The 16905-nt window shown below is 37.9% G+C and overlaps 2 protein-coding genes and 1 long non-coding RNA gene across 4 annotated transcripts; all 3 read left to right on the top strand.

Moving 5' to 3' along the window:
• Positions 1 to 7295: 7295 nt before the first annotated feature.
• Positions 7296 to 8852, top strand: LOC120442721 (carcinoembryonic antigen-related cell adhesion molecule 21-like). The gene is made up of 5 exons (XM_039619862.1): positions 7296 to 7359; positions 7443 to 7763; positions 8321 to 8596; positions 8754 to 8788; positions 8841 to 8852. Exons 1-5 carry the CDS (start codon positions 7296 to 7298, stop codon positions 8850 to 8852), a joined length of 708 nt encoding a protein of 235 aa, XP_039475796.1.
• A 6-nt stretch (positions 8853 to 8858) lies between these two features.
• Positions 8859 to 9410, top strand: LOC120442663. The gene is made up of 3 exons (XR_005614848.1): positions 8859 to 8979; positions 9090 to 9189; positions 9311 to 9410. It is a non-coding gene; the product is annotated as an uncharacterized LOC120442663 (long non-coding RNA).
• Positions 9411 to 11816: 2406 nt separating this feature from the next.
• Positions 11817 to 16353, top strand: LOC116323862 (nectin-4-like). 2 transcript variants are annotated; one of them, XM_031744337.2, is made up of 8 exons: positions 11817 to 11931; positions 12136 to 12215; positions 12304 to 12385; positions 12548 to 12898; positions 13223 to 13325; positions 13634 to 13668; positions 13760 to 13812; positions 13959 to 16353. In XM_031744337.2, the coding sequence occupies exons 3-8, from the start codon at positions 12322 to 12324 to the stop codon at positions 14118 to 14120; spliced, it is 768 nt and encodes a 255-aa protein (XP_031600197.1). In that variant the 5' UTR covers positions 11817 to 11931; positions 12136 to 12215; positions 12304 to 12321; the 3' UTR covers positions 14121 to 16353. The 2 variants fall into 2 exon arrangements, with proteins under 2 accessions (XP_031600197.1, XP_039475040.1); XM_039619106.1 differs by lacking the exon at positions 11817 to 11931 and having other exon boundaries at positions 12007 to 12215.
• The last annotated feature ends 552 nt before the right edge of the window (positions 16354 to 16905 follow it).

Raw genomic sequence — 16905 nt, 5'->3', positions numbered from 1 at the left:
GTATGAGACCATGGTTTCATCTGCCTCCATAATGACATCTCTCACCTTCTCAACAAAATCCAGGGTGTTCTGGATGTGGTGTTCAGAGCTGCCCACCAGCGGGTTGAGGATCGAAGCCAGAAACTTGGAGATGTTATAGGTGACCGAGTTGATCATGCAGACAATTGGTCTTAAAGGTGCACCCTGCTTATGTATTTTCGGTAAACCATACAGACTTGGTGTAGACTCCCCTGGGTACAGCCTGTGGCATGAGGTCCGGTCGATAGCCTTGTCTTGTTCTAACTGCTTCAGACAGTCTATCACCCTCTTCCTGTAGCCACTTCCTGGGTCTCGTTTCAGGGGCTCATAAGTATTTTCATCACTGAGTAGTGACAAAATCTTCTCATGATAGTCTTCTCAAGTAGTCGATTGTGTTGTTTTGAGTTTCAGGCGACTGCTGAATGTCACAGTTGCTGCCAAAAAGGCAGATTGGTGCCTTTGAAACGTTGTCTCCAGGTGGAAAACAGTTTGAGTGATACACCTCCTGCCATCAGGCATGCAGGTATATCAGGCTTGTAATGTTCTCTTTTATCTTATAGTGGACAGAAATTATATTTTGGAGTGGCACAAATCATTTGTGTGGCATCTTATTTGATGCAGAACACCTGATTGTTCTGTAAATAGTTTGAAATGGTTATTTTTTTAAAAACGCCTTGGCTGCATTTTTGAATAAATAGCTGCAAATAACTTTGTTGTTTGCAAAACTTGTGCATAGGTTTTTAAAATGTAAAATTTAAATTTTCACTTCAAGTTATGAAAATTATTTGTTAAACATGTTTGTCGTAAAATCAAAAGTAGTCAAAAACGGCCAATTATACCCTGGACCCTAGAGGGTTAACCATTTTTTTAAAATAACCCAATACTTACTTTTCCTAGTAATTAGTTACTTTTATAATATTGTAACTCAGGTACTAACTCAGTTACTTTTTTGAAGAAGTGTCTAATAACTATAACTAATTACTTTTTCAAAGTAAGTTGTTTTCACTGGGCAGCAGTTGTCCTCTCCTGGATCGGCTGGAGCTTTCCTTAGGCGCATTCCCAGCTTTGATAAATGTCAAGTTGCATTTACTTTCTTTGTTCCTTCAGTGGGCTAGTTTAGTCATTGTGCAGCTACACTGTTTATAAGGTTGGGGAAACCTGTAGTCAGCTTAGACTGAAGAAGTCACTTGGATGAGTGACGAAATGCTTTTTCTCAATGAAAAAGCATCCAGATGAACAGAATCAACCTTTTTGACTTTTTACCCTTAATCAATGGTAAAAAATCAGTGAATCTGATCTTCAATGCTGACGGCTTCATTTCTAAGAGCATGTGGATGAAAGGTGGCCAACCTCTGCTTTCTGGTAATAGAATTAGCTTTTAAGAGGGCAGCCAAGTGTTGTCTATCAGCCCAATGCGCAGGACAGAGACTGGAGACTTTACCTGTGAAGTCAGCAATGGCTTCAGTTCTGAAAACACCAAATACTGGTGTTTTCAGAACTACTGGTTTACTGGTTTTTGAATGGCAAGAAGCTGACCCATACTGGACCAAAGTTCAGACTCATGCATGTTCAGAACAATCAGAGTGGAAGCTCCCTCTGCCACATCTGTCAGGCCTTCAATGACGAAACTCTGAGATATCAAGCATCTCAAGCTTCTGTTGTATCACTTCAGAGTAAGTTTGAATTATTTTTAGTAAGATAAATTGTTACAATGCTCGTCCTACATCCCTTTATCATTCCTTTTTCCACCCTCAGCTGCAGTCACAGATGTGTCAGTGATTTCAAACCACAAAGTCTTGCTGGAGTTCAGCAGTTCTGTCACTCTGTCCTGCTCCTCCTCTGGATCCTCCCTCTCTTCCCTCTGATTGAATGACAGCTCTGAGGTTACAGAAGGTGGCAGAGTTCAGCTCACTGATGGAGGCTCCACTCTCACTATCATCAATGTGACCCGTCATGATCAGGAACCATTCAGGTGCAATGTGTCCAACAGTATCAGTTATGAAATCAGTCGACTGGTGAATCTTTTCATCCAGTGTGAGTTTATGACAACAGTGCAGCACACCTGCCAGTTATTATCAGACTCTGTACAAATTCCACCTGTTTCAGCAGAAGCTGAATATACTGAAGCTTGTCCTAAAATCTGAGGCCATAAGTCCCATAGACTGTAAATAATATGACCTGCAAGAGATCCAGACTCTGCAGTATTAAATGGCTGAGGGTTTAATAAATGATCAGTGACATCCTAGCAGTTTTATAGCACTGAATGGTCATTATTCACTTTCTGAGTATATCAGCCTGGTCTTACATAAAGAGGAAAATTACTCTATTGTGTAAAACTGAGAACAGCATTAAAGACAGCCTGTTATTTTTATCTTATTCAACAAAGTAGAAGATTTGCAAAGTATGCAAAGTAAAGCAAAGTATTCATTGCATTGCAACGGTAAACAAACAACTTACTGTAATCACATCCTGTTAGATTAAAGAATGAAACAGAGCGAGTGTTGCACCCTGAGCCCACTCACATCTGTGTGTTTGTGAGTCTGAGCTTTGGGGCTTTTTTTCTTTTTTTTAACCATCTCCATTTCAATAATCAGACATTGTTTGGAAAAACTGAACACAGAACATAATTAAGTTATGTGTAGATTAGACTCCAATGATTTATCATAGCACAAACGTTTAAAAGGGTCTAGATGCTGGTTGTGGTGAAGATGAAGATGGAGGCTTTGATGTGGCTCTGAGGGACCAGGATGAGACTGAGATGGGAGGAGGCAGGTCGCATGAATGAAAGTCAGAAAGAAAGAAGAGCACTTAGACTCTAACGGAAGTTGATTGTCTCGTAGAAGAAAACCAACAAAATGACTTGATTAGAGTAATGATGTCAGGAGTGAGTTTGACAGCATGGGGAAATGAATAATGAAAGTGAAAAAGTTAATATAATTGTGGTTTACAGTGTAACTTCAAAGGTTTATCTAAATAGTTGATTGACTTTTTAGTCAGAACAGGCTCACCATATTTTAACAATAGGATTTTTTTTCAGAGTAAACAACAAAAATCCAACATTTCAAAAAGGTTTCTCTTCAGCTCATTCATCTTATTGCAATGGAAAGACTTTATAGTCAATCATAAGTGAATCATTAGAGCTAACATAGCTCTGTTCCGACTCCTTGGCAAAAATGAGTGTGAAGCAGAGCCATTCAGAGCTGTACAAGAAATCAGTACAGAATGATTTGTATTCATTTCCCACAAAGGTGAATCTGAATGTTTCTGCAGACGTAGTTTTCAACAAAAATACTGAATCATCCTTTTAATGACTTCTTAACTTCTCCTCCTCAGAATGAAAACAATGAAGAACATAAAAGTGGACTCAAGTTCTTAGTAAATACATTTTAGAAAAGAATAAATATTACTGATTTTTCTTTTTTTACTTTATTCATCCCAACAATTGGTTGGCGAAGGTTTTGCGAGAAAGTGTTCAGAAAATTAATACTTGTAAAAAGTGTGTAAAAAGGTCCAAGTAATTAAAATAATGGTAAGGTGTTTCCATGCAAATTTTATTAAAGAACGTGAGTTTCATTTTTATACCTTGTCTTTATTAAAGACACGGCATCTATCTGTATGTATATGCTTTCCCAATAAACTTTTTTTTGTAAATGCCTTTTGTATGATTGCTTCTGTCACAGCTTGGGATGAAAACTTCACTTATGAACATGGGCAAAAAAAGCAATACACGCATGAAGTTTTTTCCAGCCTGTATTAAGGCCACCAAACTGAGCTCCAGAGTAGGTCAGTGGGTGGGGAAATGACTGCGTGCTGCTGGAAAGAAGTGGCCCGGGTTCTAGCTCAACCCACGACCCTTTGCTGTTTGTCTTCCCCCCTCTTTCTCTCTCCCTGCTTTCCTGTCCATCTTTAACATCACTGTCCAACAGGAAAAAAACACCATCATGTTATTGCAGCTTATTGGGAGAATATTTTTAATCTGCAGATGCAACCCTGCAATTTGTGTACCACATTTCCCTGCAGTTAAATCCATTCATCTATCAATTTTCTTCTGCTTATCCAGTTGAGGGTCGGTTGCCTGTAAAATATCCCAGCTATCATGAGGCAAGAGAGGAGGTACGCCCTGGAAATGTCACTAATTTGTCACAGCGCAAACATACAGAAACAGACAACCATTCACATTTACAGCTATGGCTGTGAATCGCCATTTAAAATCACCATTTAATCTTAACATGCATGTGTCTGGATTGTGGGAGGAAGCCAGAGTATCGAAAGAGAACCCACACAATCACGGGGGAGGAGCATGCAAACTTCACACAGATTAAACTTACCCCATAGCTGTCAAAATGTCCACTGTAAATGGATCAGACTCAGAAAACTACAATGATCAAACGACTTGAGGAAGTGTTGGCTTTTCTTTGCATTCACACTCACACTGATAGTGGTCACACTGACAGTGATCACACTGGAGGAGGTGGAGTGGGATGATTGCAGATCTGGGAAGGCACTGATGACAAAATTTCCTCCCAGTGAGTCGGCATTTTATGACTGACTGTGTTGGTTTGAAAGGAAATTGAGTGACTCTGTGAATGTAGTCACAGAGGGGGTTGATTGTACACAAAGAAGAGAATTTCTGTGACCTCCTTTGTGGAGGGTTTTTTTTTTTATTTACCTCAAAGCTCTTTAAGCATCATCTTATCTAATTTTACAAGGTGTGAGTTGTGATGTTAGATACTGTAAATATAAAGGTGATAAGCTGATTCTAATGCTTTCCAGCCAAATTAATACTCACAATATTGGTCACTTCGTCATCAGATGATGATGACCACATACATGAGGTCAACAGGATCAATTGTTCTGCATTTCTTTGAATGTTACTCAGCTAATCTTATCTTTGAAGCTCATACAGCAATAACAGGTGAGAACAGATAGTTCTGGTATTCTGAAACTGCTTTTCTCTTTTACTGTTTACATCTGCTATATCTTAAATTCACTTTTTATTTAATAAGCTTTGGTCAGTTGATGTAATTTGAAAGTATGAAGTGATTCTAGCTTTTATCTTTATATTATTATCTTATAAGAGTCAAAAAAAATTCCAAATTGTGCAGGAAGTTCCCAAAATTTTTGCCCTGTTGATTCTTCAAAAAATTGTTTTGTGTTTCTTGCACATACTGACTAAATTAATGCTAACTGTGTTGGAGGAAAACAATGCAAATGTAGTGACAGTTATTTTTTGCAATCTGTAGCTCTCTCCCACCTGCTGCTAAAGGATTGCTGGTTCCCAGTACTTTTTGTAGATCCAGATGGAAAATCACCATCATGTTTACTAGACTTTGCAAATATATTGATAATGCACATGAAACAACAGAAAATGATCTCTGATAATAGGAGGGTAACTCACTGAAGGGAACCTTCATAGTTTAAACATGACAAACCAACATTATGAAAATGGATTAATCTGACTTATCTGAGAGTTGTGGCATATTAGTAATTAATAATGTTACATTAATGTTATTCTCATTAAATCAGCATCTGCTTGTGATAGAAGTGCTTATAAGGTTGTTTCAGATGCAGAACAGTGGCTTGAACTCTTGTAAAATATTAACTCATTTAACAACTAAACGATAAAACCAGGCTGATCTTATCTGTTACAGTTCAACCCAGTTCAAAGATCTAAAAGGCTTTGACCCTTTTGATGGCAAATATTTCAAGCTCTCAATCCAGATTTTCTTCTAAATACTTATTTTCTTATTATTATTTAACAAATGTTTTTATTGTTGTCATTGTTGTTGATACAGTCACTAATCTCAGTTTTCTTATACTATTTTTTTGCATTATAATTGTTCTTTAACAAATTTCATAATGAAAACATTTCTATAGTTTAACATTTTCACCATATTTTGAAGGTATTTATATATGTATTATTAGAGTTACTTATTTTTCCTCTGCTTAAAAATTGCAAGCGTGTTGTAGTGGTGAGGTCTAATTTACAACTCAAAGTGATACAAACAACTAAAATTGTTATATTCAAATACATCGAGTCACCAAATTTTAATTTGGTCCAATAAAACATACAGTAGCACTTCTCTGAAGCCAGAGTGAAATAATTGGATAAAAACATCACAGAGCATCATTTTAGGTAAAAGTCTCACACTGCATTTGTTTTATAGAACAGACTTAAGGTTCATTCACTATTACTATATCTTAAGGTTTGCTTGATTTGTTCAGCTGTAGGTTTTGTGTGATAGATATTATTGTGACATATCAAAAGAAGGTAATAGCCAAACAATATACCACGTAATGTTATATTTATAATGCAATGCCCACTCACAAAAACACATTTTCAGGAACTACACTGTGACACACTGTCAATACTTTATGTTTTCAGCTGATCTGATGGTTGCCTCACAACATTAGGACAGTCACACAAGTCAAACAGTAATTCATCGTGCCTGAACGATTACAAAGGAACATATTTACACATTACATAAGATCTTTATTTCTTTTAATAAATCATTCATTCTGAAAGCACTAAAGGAAATGATTTGTTTGTAAGGTTGTCTGAAGGAGTCTGAGAGTCTCCTCTTTGATCCTCCTCTGCAAGGAATGCTATGGATCACTGCAGTTGGACCCAAAACCACTTAGCAGGGAGCACATAAAACTCTCCGTTACCATAAAAGGCACCACCAGCATCATGACTCATAAACCTTCTTCAGATGTTTATATATGTTAAAAAAAATTGATTCACAAATACTTTGCTTCTGATTCATGCTTAAGAAGAAATAAAAGACCTAGGAGGGGAATGCAGTGATTAAATTTTAAAGTTGTTTTGTGTTAGTACAGAAGCTGATCCTGAATATGCTGGCAGGATATGCCCCCTACCATATTTTTTTGTCTAAGCCTAAAACATTTGGAGAAAACTTGTGCAAAATTAATTTATCCAGCTATACTTAAATAAGGTACATTTTGTAAGGTTGGTCAGAAGCTTGATCGTGTTTTTCTTCAGTTATTTTTTTCTGTTCAGATCAAATCCTTTTTTTTTTCAAGTTCCACTTCTACACAACAATGCCATTAACCCGAGTCAGTGTGACTCCTGACTGTATAGACTGCAGACATCCTGAGGCTGTTTGCTGTATGTACACAACAGCATCACAAAGGATCTTAGTGGTTTTCCTTACTGAGTGGGGGGCTGGAGCTGGTCCTGTGTTGTGGGCATGGGTCAATAAAAGCAAGAACACCTGAGCCTCTCTTTGTTTTTGATTATGGAAGGCAGAGAGACAATGTCAGAAAAGTCAGTATTGGACAAGACCATCCCATGGACTGCTGTTATGCTTCTTTTATCAGGTAGGCTAAATTCACATGATGTGTAGACGGAAATAAAGGAATGGGGATTTTTTTCAGTCTTCTTTTCTTTTTGTGTTAATCAGGTAAGTGTGTAGGTGAGGGTATATTGCCCGCTGGACCCGTGAGTGGAGCTGTAGCAGGCACAGTGAAGTTCACCACCACTCTCAGACCTCTGGAGAAACCATTCCTCTCAGTAAGCTGGAGGTTCAATGCGGTGAACATCATCAGTTCCACCAGCATCAACATCACTGATCCTGGATATGCCGGCAGGATCTCATTAGACCGAGCCACAGGATCCCTGGAGCTCAGAAACCTGGCACTGGAGGACAGTGGGGAGTACACTATCACCATCACACCAGATGGAGGGCTGCCAAAACAGGGGAGGAGCACTCTGACTGTGTATGGTGGGTTAGTCTTTATACATTTATATAGGGCACCAATCCTTGTGTGCCCTATACGAGTAAATGCCTAATGATAGTCAAATGTGCAAAACTCCTTTTGAATTTGCTTTTGATAACACATTCATAAAACAAACATGACAAGGAAAACAGAGTGTGTGGTTATACTGAGAGGGAAAGTGAGTGAAACAGGGGCCCAAAGTCTAAAATATAAATTGAAGTTTATGTTTATGTTCTTGTTAGATTGAACTGGATTTACAGGATGCAGTTCAATTATACTCTACCACCATGATAAAAAAATAATAGAATTTCAAACAGAAAAATAAATATCTACCATTTTAGATGTTAGACAGTTAAAAATGTATCTGAAATTGGAACATAATTAATGAATTATGACCCAATGAAATCATGAAGGTGAAGCTGTTTGTTGATAAATTCATGTCATTTTAAAGTTACTGTCACACAAAATGGTACTTAAAGTGACACATACATGTTTCACACAAACTGTATTGCTTATTTTTCCATCATTTCACCCAAAGTTGACACTTTTTATCATCTGCCAGCACCGATAACTGGAGCCACCATCCGCAGCCCCGCAGCCATCCTGATAGAAGATGAAAGCTCCACCAACCTCACCTGTGAGGCCTCTGGCTCCGTCAGCTCCAGAGAGTGGATAAAAGATGGTCAGCCTCTAAATCCCAGTGGCAGTGTCAGCTTTTCCTTGGACAAAAACACAGCGTCCCTACAGCCTGTTCACATTTCTGACCGCGGCACCTATCAGTGTAGAGTCAGCAGCCCGGTCAGCACCATGACTGCGACCCATAATCTCACTGTCAGCTGTGAGTATTCATGTGCATTCACAGTGTTTCTATTAAAAAAAGCCATGAATAAATAAAGTTTTAAAATTAATTTATTTTAAACTGTTTTTTTTTTTAAAGACAGCTATATTAACAGTAATAGTCTGAATGTCCCTAACACTGTATTTTAATTGTGCAGTTGGACCATACAACGTGTTGATCAGTGGACCCTCAGCTGCTCCTCAAGGTCACAGTATAACGCTGCAGTGCACCGCAGACACTTCAGCTGGATGTTTAATGGCAATGAGACGCATGTTAATAACTCGTTGTATATCATAGAGAGGTTAGGGGCAGAAAACACTACACCTGCACTGCCAAAAACACAGTGACCATGATGGAAAGCTCCACAGTTCTGGATCTGAGAGGTAAGAAACCAAAGAATGCACTAATTTAATAATAGTACAGCCTTTATTTTGTCATCATTACATATATTTTACAATGTAGTGATGGCAGTTGTTCTGTTTTCTCACTAAAGCATCCTGCATTGCTCCCTGTGGGTCATCCTCAGTGCTGGTCATCTTTGCACTCGCTCTGAAAGGGCTGATATAAGACAAAGAGCACGTGAGATATGACCAGTGAGATAAATTATTTCTATTTGTTTGCCTTATTGTTAAGGCACAAACTATTTTTGTATCATTGCTTTATCTGTTTTTATAGTTCATTTAATTCATTTAGGCTGTTTTGTTTCTCTTTCAGGTTCTTTTCCCCGATAAGTGACTCTGGATCCTTAATTAAAAAATCAACCACAAAGTACTTTGTATAAATCATTATATTGCTGAAGCATACTTTGATGCTACCACTCATCACTCCTAGATAGGATTACTTATCAAATCAGTAATCATTACTTTATGTTGATTTGTATCTTGCTTGTTGTGTAATCTATTGGATGCAATAAAAATGCAACTGTTTTAATGAATTATAAGGTCATAAATGCCTGTTTATTGTAACCAACACTGACTTTCTACTGTGGAAAACAACAGGTCACAGTGTTTCATGGCTTCACTCACGATCTGTGAGAATATTTTGGGAGAAACTGATCAGCAGCACAAATATTATCAGTGATGATGTGGATTTCATTTTTTCTTGAATGCATCACCACTATGTCTACAGTAATCAGGGAGCCACTGGTTTTTAGTTGAGTATAGGTTCTCGTTAGGTTTTTTTCCCCATTTTTTTTATTCTTGCATCTTATACGTTATAAGTTGGATTTGTTATTAAAATCATTGAGTCTCTGGTTTTTCCATTTGTTCCCGGTCTAGTGAACAGCTTTAGTGGTTAAAGAATTTGCTCAACAAGTAGAAGGTTGCAGGTTCAGTTCCTGTCTGTGGCAGAATTCCCCTTTGGCTTTGCATCTGCCAAATCAATCATCTCTGTGCCACGTTTTACTGTGAGTTTCTTCTTTCTATGTTTAGTAGGTATCTAATAAGTTATTTCCCATTTTACTTTAGCAGCTGGTTGACTTTTGTGGTTCATTTTAAGTATTGCTTCCCCCTGAGATTATCTTGAGTGCACCTGTGTCTCATTCTTCCAGCAGTCTCCACTTCCCTAGTCAGCCCTCTAAACATTTCTTTTATTTAATTTTCTTGACTTTAATTGTATTCCTGACACTACCATTTTTGAATTATTCTCCTTTGTTTAATATCGGCTTCTATAATACAGCTTTTTGTCTGAGTCTGCATTTGGGTCCATATTTGAACTAAATCAAAGCACTAAGTTTTCAGTGACCACTGTCTGTGATCAGAAACAATTGTGTGTGCTTTGACTTGAGTACAGCTCAGGATGCAGAGCTGTGCCTGCATCAGTTCTTTCCACCTTGCTGTGCACATTTCTAATTCACATGTGCAAAACGAGCAGAGTTCAAACAACTTGAAACTCACAAAGCTTTGCATCCATGACCTGATTACCCAGTTGTTCATCTGAGACTAATGCAGCCTTCGACTTTTGTGGAGATAACGATATGCGCCTCTCTGAGCTGATGCTTTCTTCAGGAGGCCCAATGATAGCTCACTGATATGAGGCGCTAAACTGTTTGTTTTGGGGGGTTTTTACTGTTATCATTCGGGATCCTATTTAAAGTTTTAAAGAAGCTAAAAGCCACGGTGGGAACTAGGCTTGCATTGTTGGGCTAATCAGTATGCTACAGACACACAAAAATGAGGTAGTATTTCAGCTGATCTTTATAACTTCCGTAATCACAAGTAGCAGCCAAAAAAAAATCAGTCTGAGCCTAGAGCTCAGTTTAATATGTCACTTCACACACTGGAGCAGATAGTCAGGCAGAATGAAGAACAACATGCGGATGGTAATACCGTGTAAATAACTGAGTTAGATCATTAAAGTAACTCTGAACTCACACATGAAACTCATTTATAGACTCACTGAGCCCATGAGTTGCCACAGGAATTGATGTTGTGCGTGTGTTTTCTTTAATCTTTCTTTCTCCTATCATTAATTAAACCTTGTCAAGCAAGCAGGTTGACAGTCAGAAGTGAGGATGTTGAAGTCACAGACATATTTCTAACCATCAAACCACAAGCAAACAGCAGACATGTTAACCACTTCAACCACAGTTTTGAAAACCTTGTCACCAGCAGTAACAGTCAGGCTTTTGCTGTTTTCAGTCTCTGTAGTAAAATATAGTCCTCAAGGTAGTTTCATGCGACATGTTCATATGCCCATGGACACATTTTTCAATGCAAAGTCAACCTTTAAACTTTAAAGTTAGGACAATCCAAATGAAGGTTAAATACAAAGATCTATTCTGTGTGTATGATACCCCCCTTTTTTTGTCACATGCAAATCCATATATGTATGTGCGCTAAAAAACCAACCAAAGTTGCCACGCTTAGCAGTTATATTTATTGTTAAAGTGATGTTAACTTCCTTCAAATAAAGTGGAACGAAACCGCGGACATTTTTACCCGCAAATGTTTCATTTACATAATAAAAATGGAATAGTTTGAGTCCTACATCCTCAAAATGCTCCCACACGCTCAAACTGGGATTTGGATTTGGCACATGTGCTCAAACATTTTATCAGCATTTTTCTCATGTGGCAATAAAACAAAGTCAGAATAGCCCAGTATCTAACCGAGATCGCCCTGATTTGACCACACGAGGTCCCCGTTGAGCAGAACATGAAAGGAGGCAGAGAGGAGTAACCTGACATCATGCTCACTACATAGGACTGAGCTGAAAATCACAAAGTTAAAGATCACTGTGTAATGGTTTGGGTACACAGTACATTTCCAGTAAGAGTTCTGATGGATGACAAATTGATTTCCGACGTGGCTGTGCCGTTCTCTCTCCCCTTAATGGTAAGTTATTTTTATTTGAATGTATATTTTTCTGGTGGATAACTGTAGGCAGATACATTTACCCCACCCCAAGTTTCATTGCGTCTTAGTCAACAGAGTTATTTTGAGCCTGTGGTTTTATGGGAAAGGTCTCGTCTTGTTTACTGATGCATTTAAGAACTTAAACCAGCCTGTGTTCCTCTTTGCAAACTCTCTTTTTTTCAGTGGTCTAATATTTCAGTCTAGTCTCCAGGTTTTAGCCTTGGACTGAACTAGAAAGGCTACGGATCCCTCTGTTGGTAACTGTAAGTTTCTTTGAGTTTATCTTGAAAGCTGACATACTTAATCAGAGATCCTGTATGATTTGTAAGTTTTCTTTTTCTGTATTGTTAGTTCCTGTTGTTGTGTACAATGAAAATGTGCAACGGGCGATCTCACCTGCTGGTTCAGCTAATTTACATTACATTTTTCCCAGGTGAGACCCACTTTTATGTTTTTACCAGCTTTTCTAAAACACTTCTGCTATGCTAGAAATGCTTGAAAACATAATGAATAAATACCAGTTTGTAACCTGATTTCTTTTCTATTTTCGTCTCTCTTCCCCCTCATCGTTGTGTCGTGATTGACCTTTTGGCAGTTTTTGTGGCACAAAAAGCCAAAGTCTCACCTGAAGTGACTGGATACCTTGGACATGATGTCACCCTGAGCTGTCAGTTAATCCAAGGACCAAACCATACCAGTGTTACTCAGGTTCAGTGGGCTCTCCAGGATGAAGAAGGAACAGGAGAAAAGAAAGTCACTCTCATTGTTTTCAACACTGTGTATGGAGTGAATATTTCTGAGAGTCCACTGAAGGAGAGAGTGGTGTTTGATAAACATTCGTTGGTAATTAAGGCTCTAGAAATGAAAGATGCAGGATCCTATACCTGCAGCATTTCCACTTTTCCCAGTGGGGCATTTGAAGGAACCACCAAACTTGTTGTTGAAGGTAAGACTGTAACTGCTTTTGTACACTGATATAAAACAAGATTGAATGTTATATATGAGGTAATATTTATTAGGTATAATCTTCAAGATTTAGCTGACACAAACCAAACATTCAGTTTGAATAACTTTTTACAGATTTTGTGTCCTATTCATTTTAACATCAGAAATTTTGACCAACATCTAATATTACTCATGATTAAAGTATCCATGTGTAGTTAAAATGTTTATGCTGTAAAACATGAAAGCTAGTTTTTGTTAGTAGACTGGTTTAATGTTAGTTTAATGTTAATTAGCTGTGGACTTTAATCAGACTTTATTCCGACAGAAACGAAGCCATTGTCAGCAGGAATAGTTCTTGCTATAGTGACTGCTGTCTTGTTGCTGTTAGCGATCGTGGTGGCCATGCTTTATTTCATCCGCATTAGAAGGTGAGTGTATGTTCTCACATGTTATTTGTATTATAGAGACTACTGCTGACTGAATCATACTTGAGGGATCCATCGTCTTTGTGGCCAAAATTCACCACAAAGGAAGGAAATCCATTTTATGGTCAAGACTTTAAGCCTTAAGAAACTTTACACTCTGGGAAACTGTTTCCTGTTTGTGTTTAATTGCTGTTTCACAGACCAAACAGCAATTAAACTATAATCATCAGACTGATCAAAACTTCTAATTGTAGCTAAAGACCTAACTTCTTTTCTAAATCACCAAAATCACTTTTGTCTCGTTTGCTCAGACGCCATTCTTCAGCTAGGTTTCGTTTCGTCATTGGTAAGAACATGCACAACAATTTCCACTAATTGGTTTTGTAAATACTTAAATCATTTGCATTTTTCTGTAACGAAACGTGCATGTCTTTCAGATACGACTGGTCCAGAGAGAGAGTCGCAATCATCTGCAACTGAGAGAGACCAGGTGAGCTCCATGGTTTGAGGGTCCATTTTTTAGGTTGAATATGTTTTGGTCAGATACATTTAATTTATATTTACGCTGTTGTCCTGCCATAGGTTTTTTTTAATTACAAGAGAGCAATTACCATATTTTCTTACATTTATTCACAGGATGTGGTGTACTCTGACATCAAAGTGAAACCTTTCAGCGATGCCTCTCCTTTATCCAATTACAAACTCAGAGAGAGCGTGTATGTTGACGACGTCACGTACTCCGAGGTCATGGTTTCTCGTCAACCGACCAAATCAGATACAGAGTATGTTTATGTTTAGCATTTTTACCATTTTTGTGTTGTGTTTTTGTGTTGTTTTAGTTTATTATTGTGATAAAAGTGCCTGATGATAATATGAACACTTGTTTAGGTGTTTAGTCGTAACCAAAGGAATATTTTGGCCTCATGGTTTCGTGTGTATGCATGTGCTAGAAAAACACCCACAGGCTGCAAGTCAGAGGACTAATCAGTGTTTGATCTACTCTAGCAGATGCTGCTCTATCACACTGCATAAGATAAAAAAATTATCCAATTGCAACAAAGAAATGCAAAGTTGTGTCGACCAGGGATCTTTAATATCCAGCCAATCATTGCTCCTATATTTCACCCAGCTCTGAATCCACTTTAAATGGCTGAACCAGTAAAACAACATGATAAATGTTTAAAATTACAGAAAAAGTTATGATAGTTCACTGAGGCTGTCCTGTAATTATAAAATATGAAGTTTTGTTCATTTAATGTGGGCTCATTAATAACAGTTTAATTGTTTACCTCTTTGGCAACTACTTTGGTGTAGTATGGGTGTGAGCAGTCTTTATCAATAGGAAAAGCTGTAAATCGTTGAAATTTAAAATCTATACACTTTTTGATACTTTCCGAAACTGTCCTGTGGGCCAAATTCAAGTGTTCGCTAGTTCGATTCGGGCCCCTGGGCCTTATGTTTGCCACCCATGACTTTATTCAGTTGTTTTTGCAGGGAATAAATGCAAGCATTCACAATGAGCTGCTTTCTGCAAACCTCTAAACTGTTGTGAATGTAAACTTCTTGGTTTACTGGAATGAAATGAAACACCTGCATGGTGATCTCCAGCACTACAGCTCTGCAGTTTACTCTGCAGTCTATCGCTGCATTTCTGCAGGAGGGTTCAGCTACATGAAGCAGTTCGTTCTTGCTTGCTAACCTGACATTTCCAGTGTTACGTGGCCATAAAAGTAAAATTACCCTGCAGAGAAGTTCTGTTCCTGACAACGGCACTGACAACATTCAGTGAGAGTTCCTATTACTCTTCAGCAAACCATGAAAGGAGGAAGATGAAAAGAAATGGAAGATAAACATTCAAAAAAGTTACACAATTAATGCAGAAGTAACTGGGCAATGCAGAAACAGGAAACAGGAAAGTTCAACAAAGTTCTCCAGTAAAATCAACGTCATTGCCTGTTGCCTTTATTTAATTTATTCATATTATCGTAGTTTATTACAGCGGGCGTAAACCAAAATCAATCACTGTAAAGATCAGCACTGTATGTTATCCAGTTTCATAACTTATAGTTAAAGTTGAGGTGCTGTACTCTGTCCAGTGCCCTGTCTGCTTGGGTCTGTGAAAAATATTGCTCAATATTACTGTCACAACCCCACACGCAGGTGTTGCATTGTGAGCACAGTTTGTGACAAAAACTGGATTGCAAAAGTGTCTGTCGTGGTGGAAAACTGAGCTTAACACCTTGACTATCGAATGCTACTTTCTAGCATTTCCTGTCAGCGTTATTTGGTTGTGGGTGTGAAAATGTTGAACACAAGATGTGTACATGTGACGTCTCCAGATTCACTCTATGCTGTCAAAACAAGTGTAAACTTTTTTTCCCATAAAATCATGAAATCTTATATCAGATGTTTATATTTATTTTCTTTGTGTGATATTTGAAAGTTGAGAAATTCGATTGCATCGATGTAATGCTTTAGAGATAATGTTCTCCAGTAGACGGCTGTGTGAGTGTGTACTTCTGTTAATTCTGCACATGGTTATTTTTAGTTGTTGATCTTGATATAGTTGCAGTTTAAACCTTTCCATGTTCACCAAACTAATTCTGTGGTTTTCCTTTTCTGCTATGATGAGCTCTGTCTTGACAGGAAACTGATGTCAGCGATAAGACAAGGCAGTTTAAGGAGTGCGTTATGAAAGTCATTCCATATCAGATTACAAAGATGTGAATAAGTACACTCAGCAATATTTTCCCACTAGAAGTGAAGACACATGATGAATGTAATACTGAAAATGCATCACAGGAAAAGACATTCATGAGCTATGTTGTGATGTGTGAACAAGGAGGACGAACAACAAGCAAACATGGGTGTAACAGAAGGAATTCGTTTTTTGTCTTTTTTTAAAAAGAGTTTGTCTCTGTCACATTTATAGTCATTTTCGTCTCTTCTGTACTTGGTTTTCCTCTCTCATTTTGAATGTTTCGTGTTTCTTAAGTTTAAAAGAAATGTTAATTAAATTTTTTATATACAGCTTCCAGTCTGGCCCTTACTGTAATCCAACTTATCAGAAAAAACTGGGAGTCTGGTTATGTGGTGGGGAAAGTGCATTTTGTTAGGTGGAACTGTTTATATTGGTTAATACCAATATCTAATCAGCCCATCATGTGACACCAAATCAGTGTATTTAGGCATGAAGACAAGGTGAAGATGAGCTGACTTAAGTGACATGGTAATTATTAATATATAAGATCCTTGTCATGCCTTTTTGATGATAATGACATTCACTGTGGCTACTGAGGTCCCAACTATCAGCCCGAGTAGTTCAGCAGTAATCACCCATGCTGAGCTCACTATCTCACCTTGGTAAGTCTTATATTGAATGTTCACCTTGTTGTGGGGGACGAAAAACAACAATAAGACAAATTTGAATCGAAATTTTAATATAAGCTAACAGTGTTGATTACTTAATGAAAATTAAAAAGACTGTTTTACTGGAGGTACAATCAGGGGCAGAGTATGAATGGGATGGCCACGACCTTCACTCTGCGCACTTAAACCAGTTGTTGAAGCCCACTGGGGGTTA

Source organism: Oreochromis aureus, linkage group 11, assembly GCF_013358895.1.
Source record: "Oreochromis aureus strain Israel breed Guangdong linkage group 11, ZZ_aureus, whole genome shotgun sequence".
Classification (NCBI taxonomy): Eukaryota; Metazoa; Chordata; class Actinopteri; order Cichliformes; family Cichlidae; genus Oreochromis; species Oreochromis aureus.
This window is presented reverse-complemented; position numbering and strand designations above follow the sequence as displayed.

Coding starts and splice junctions, on each gene's coding strand:
- LOC120442721 (XM_039619862.1), top strand. CDS start 7,296: ATGTCAGAAAAGTCAGTATTGGACAAGACCATCCCATGGACTGCTGTT. Junction 7,764..8,320: donor GAGCACTCTGACTGTGTATG/GTGGGTTAGTCT, acceptor ATCATCTGCCAG/CACCGATAACTGGAGCCACC. Junction 8,597..8,753: donor CCATAATCTCACTGTCAGCT/GTGAGTATTCAT, acceptor TTAATTGTGCAG/TTGGACCATACAACGTGTTG.
- LOC116323862 (XM_031744337.2), top strand. CDS start 12,322: ATGAAAATGTGCAACGGGCGATCTCACCTGCTGGTTCAGCTAATTTAC. Junction 13,326..13,633: donor TATTTCATCCGCATTAGAAG/GTGAGTGTATGT, acceptor TCGTTTGCTCAG/ACGCCATTCTTCAGCTAGGT. Junction 13,813..13,958: donor CTGCAACTGAGAGAGACCAG/GTGAGCTCCATG, acceptor ATTTATTCACAG/GATGTGGTGTACTCTGACAT.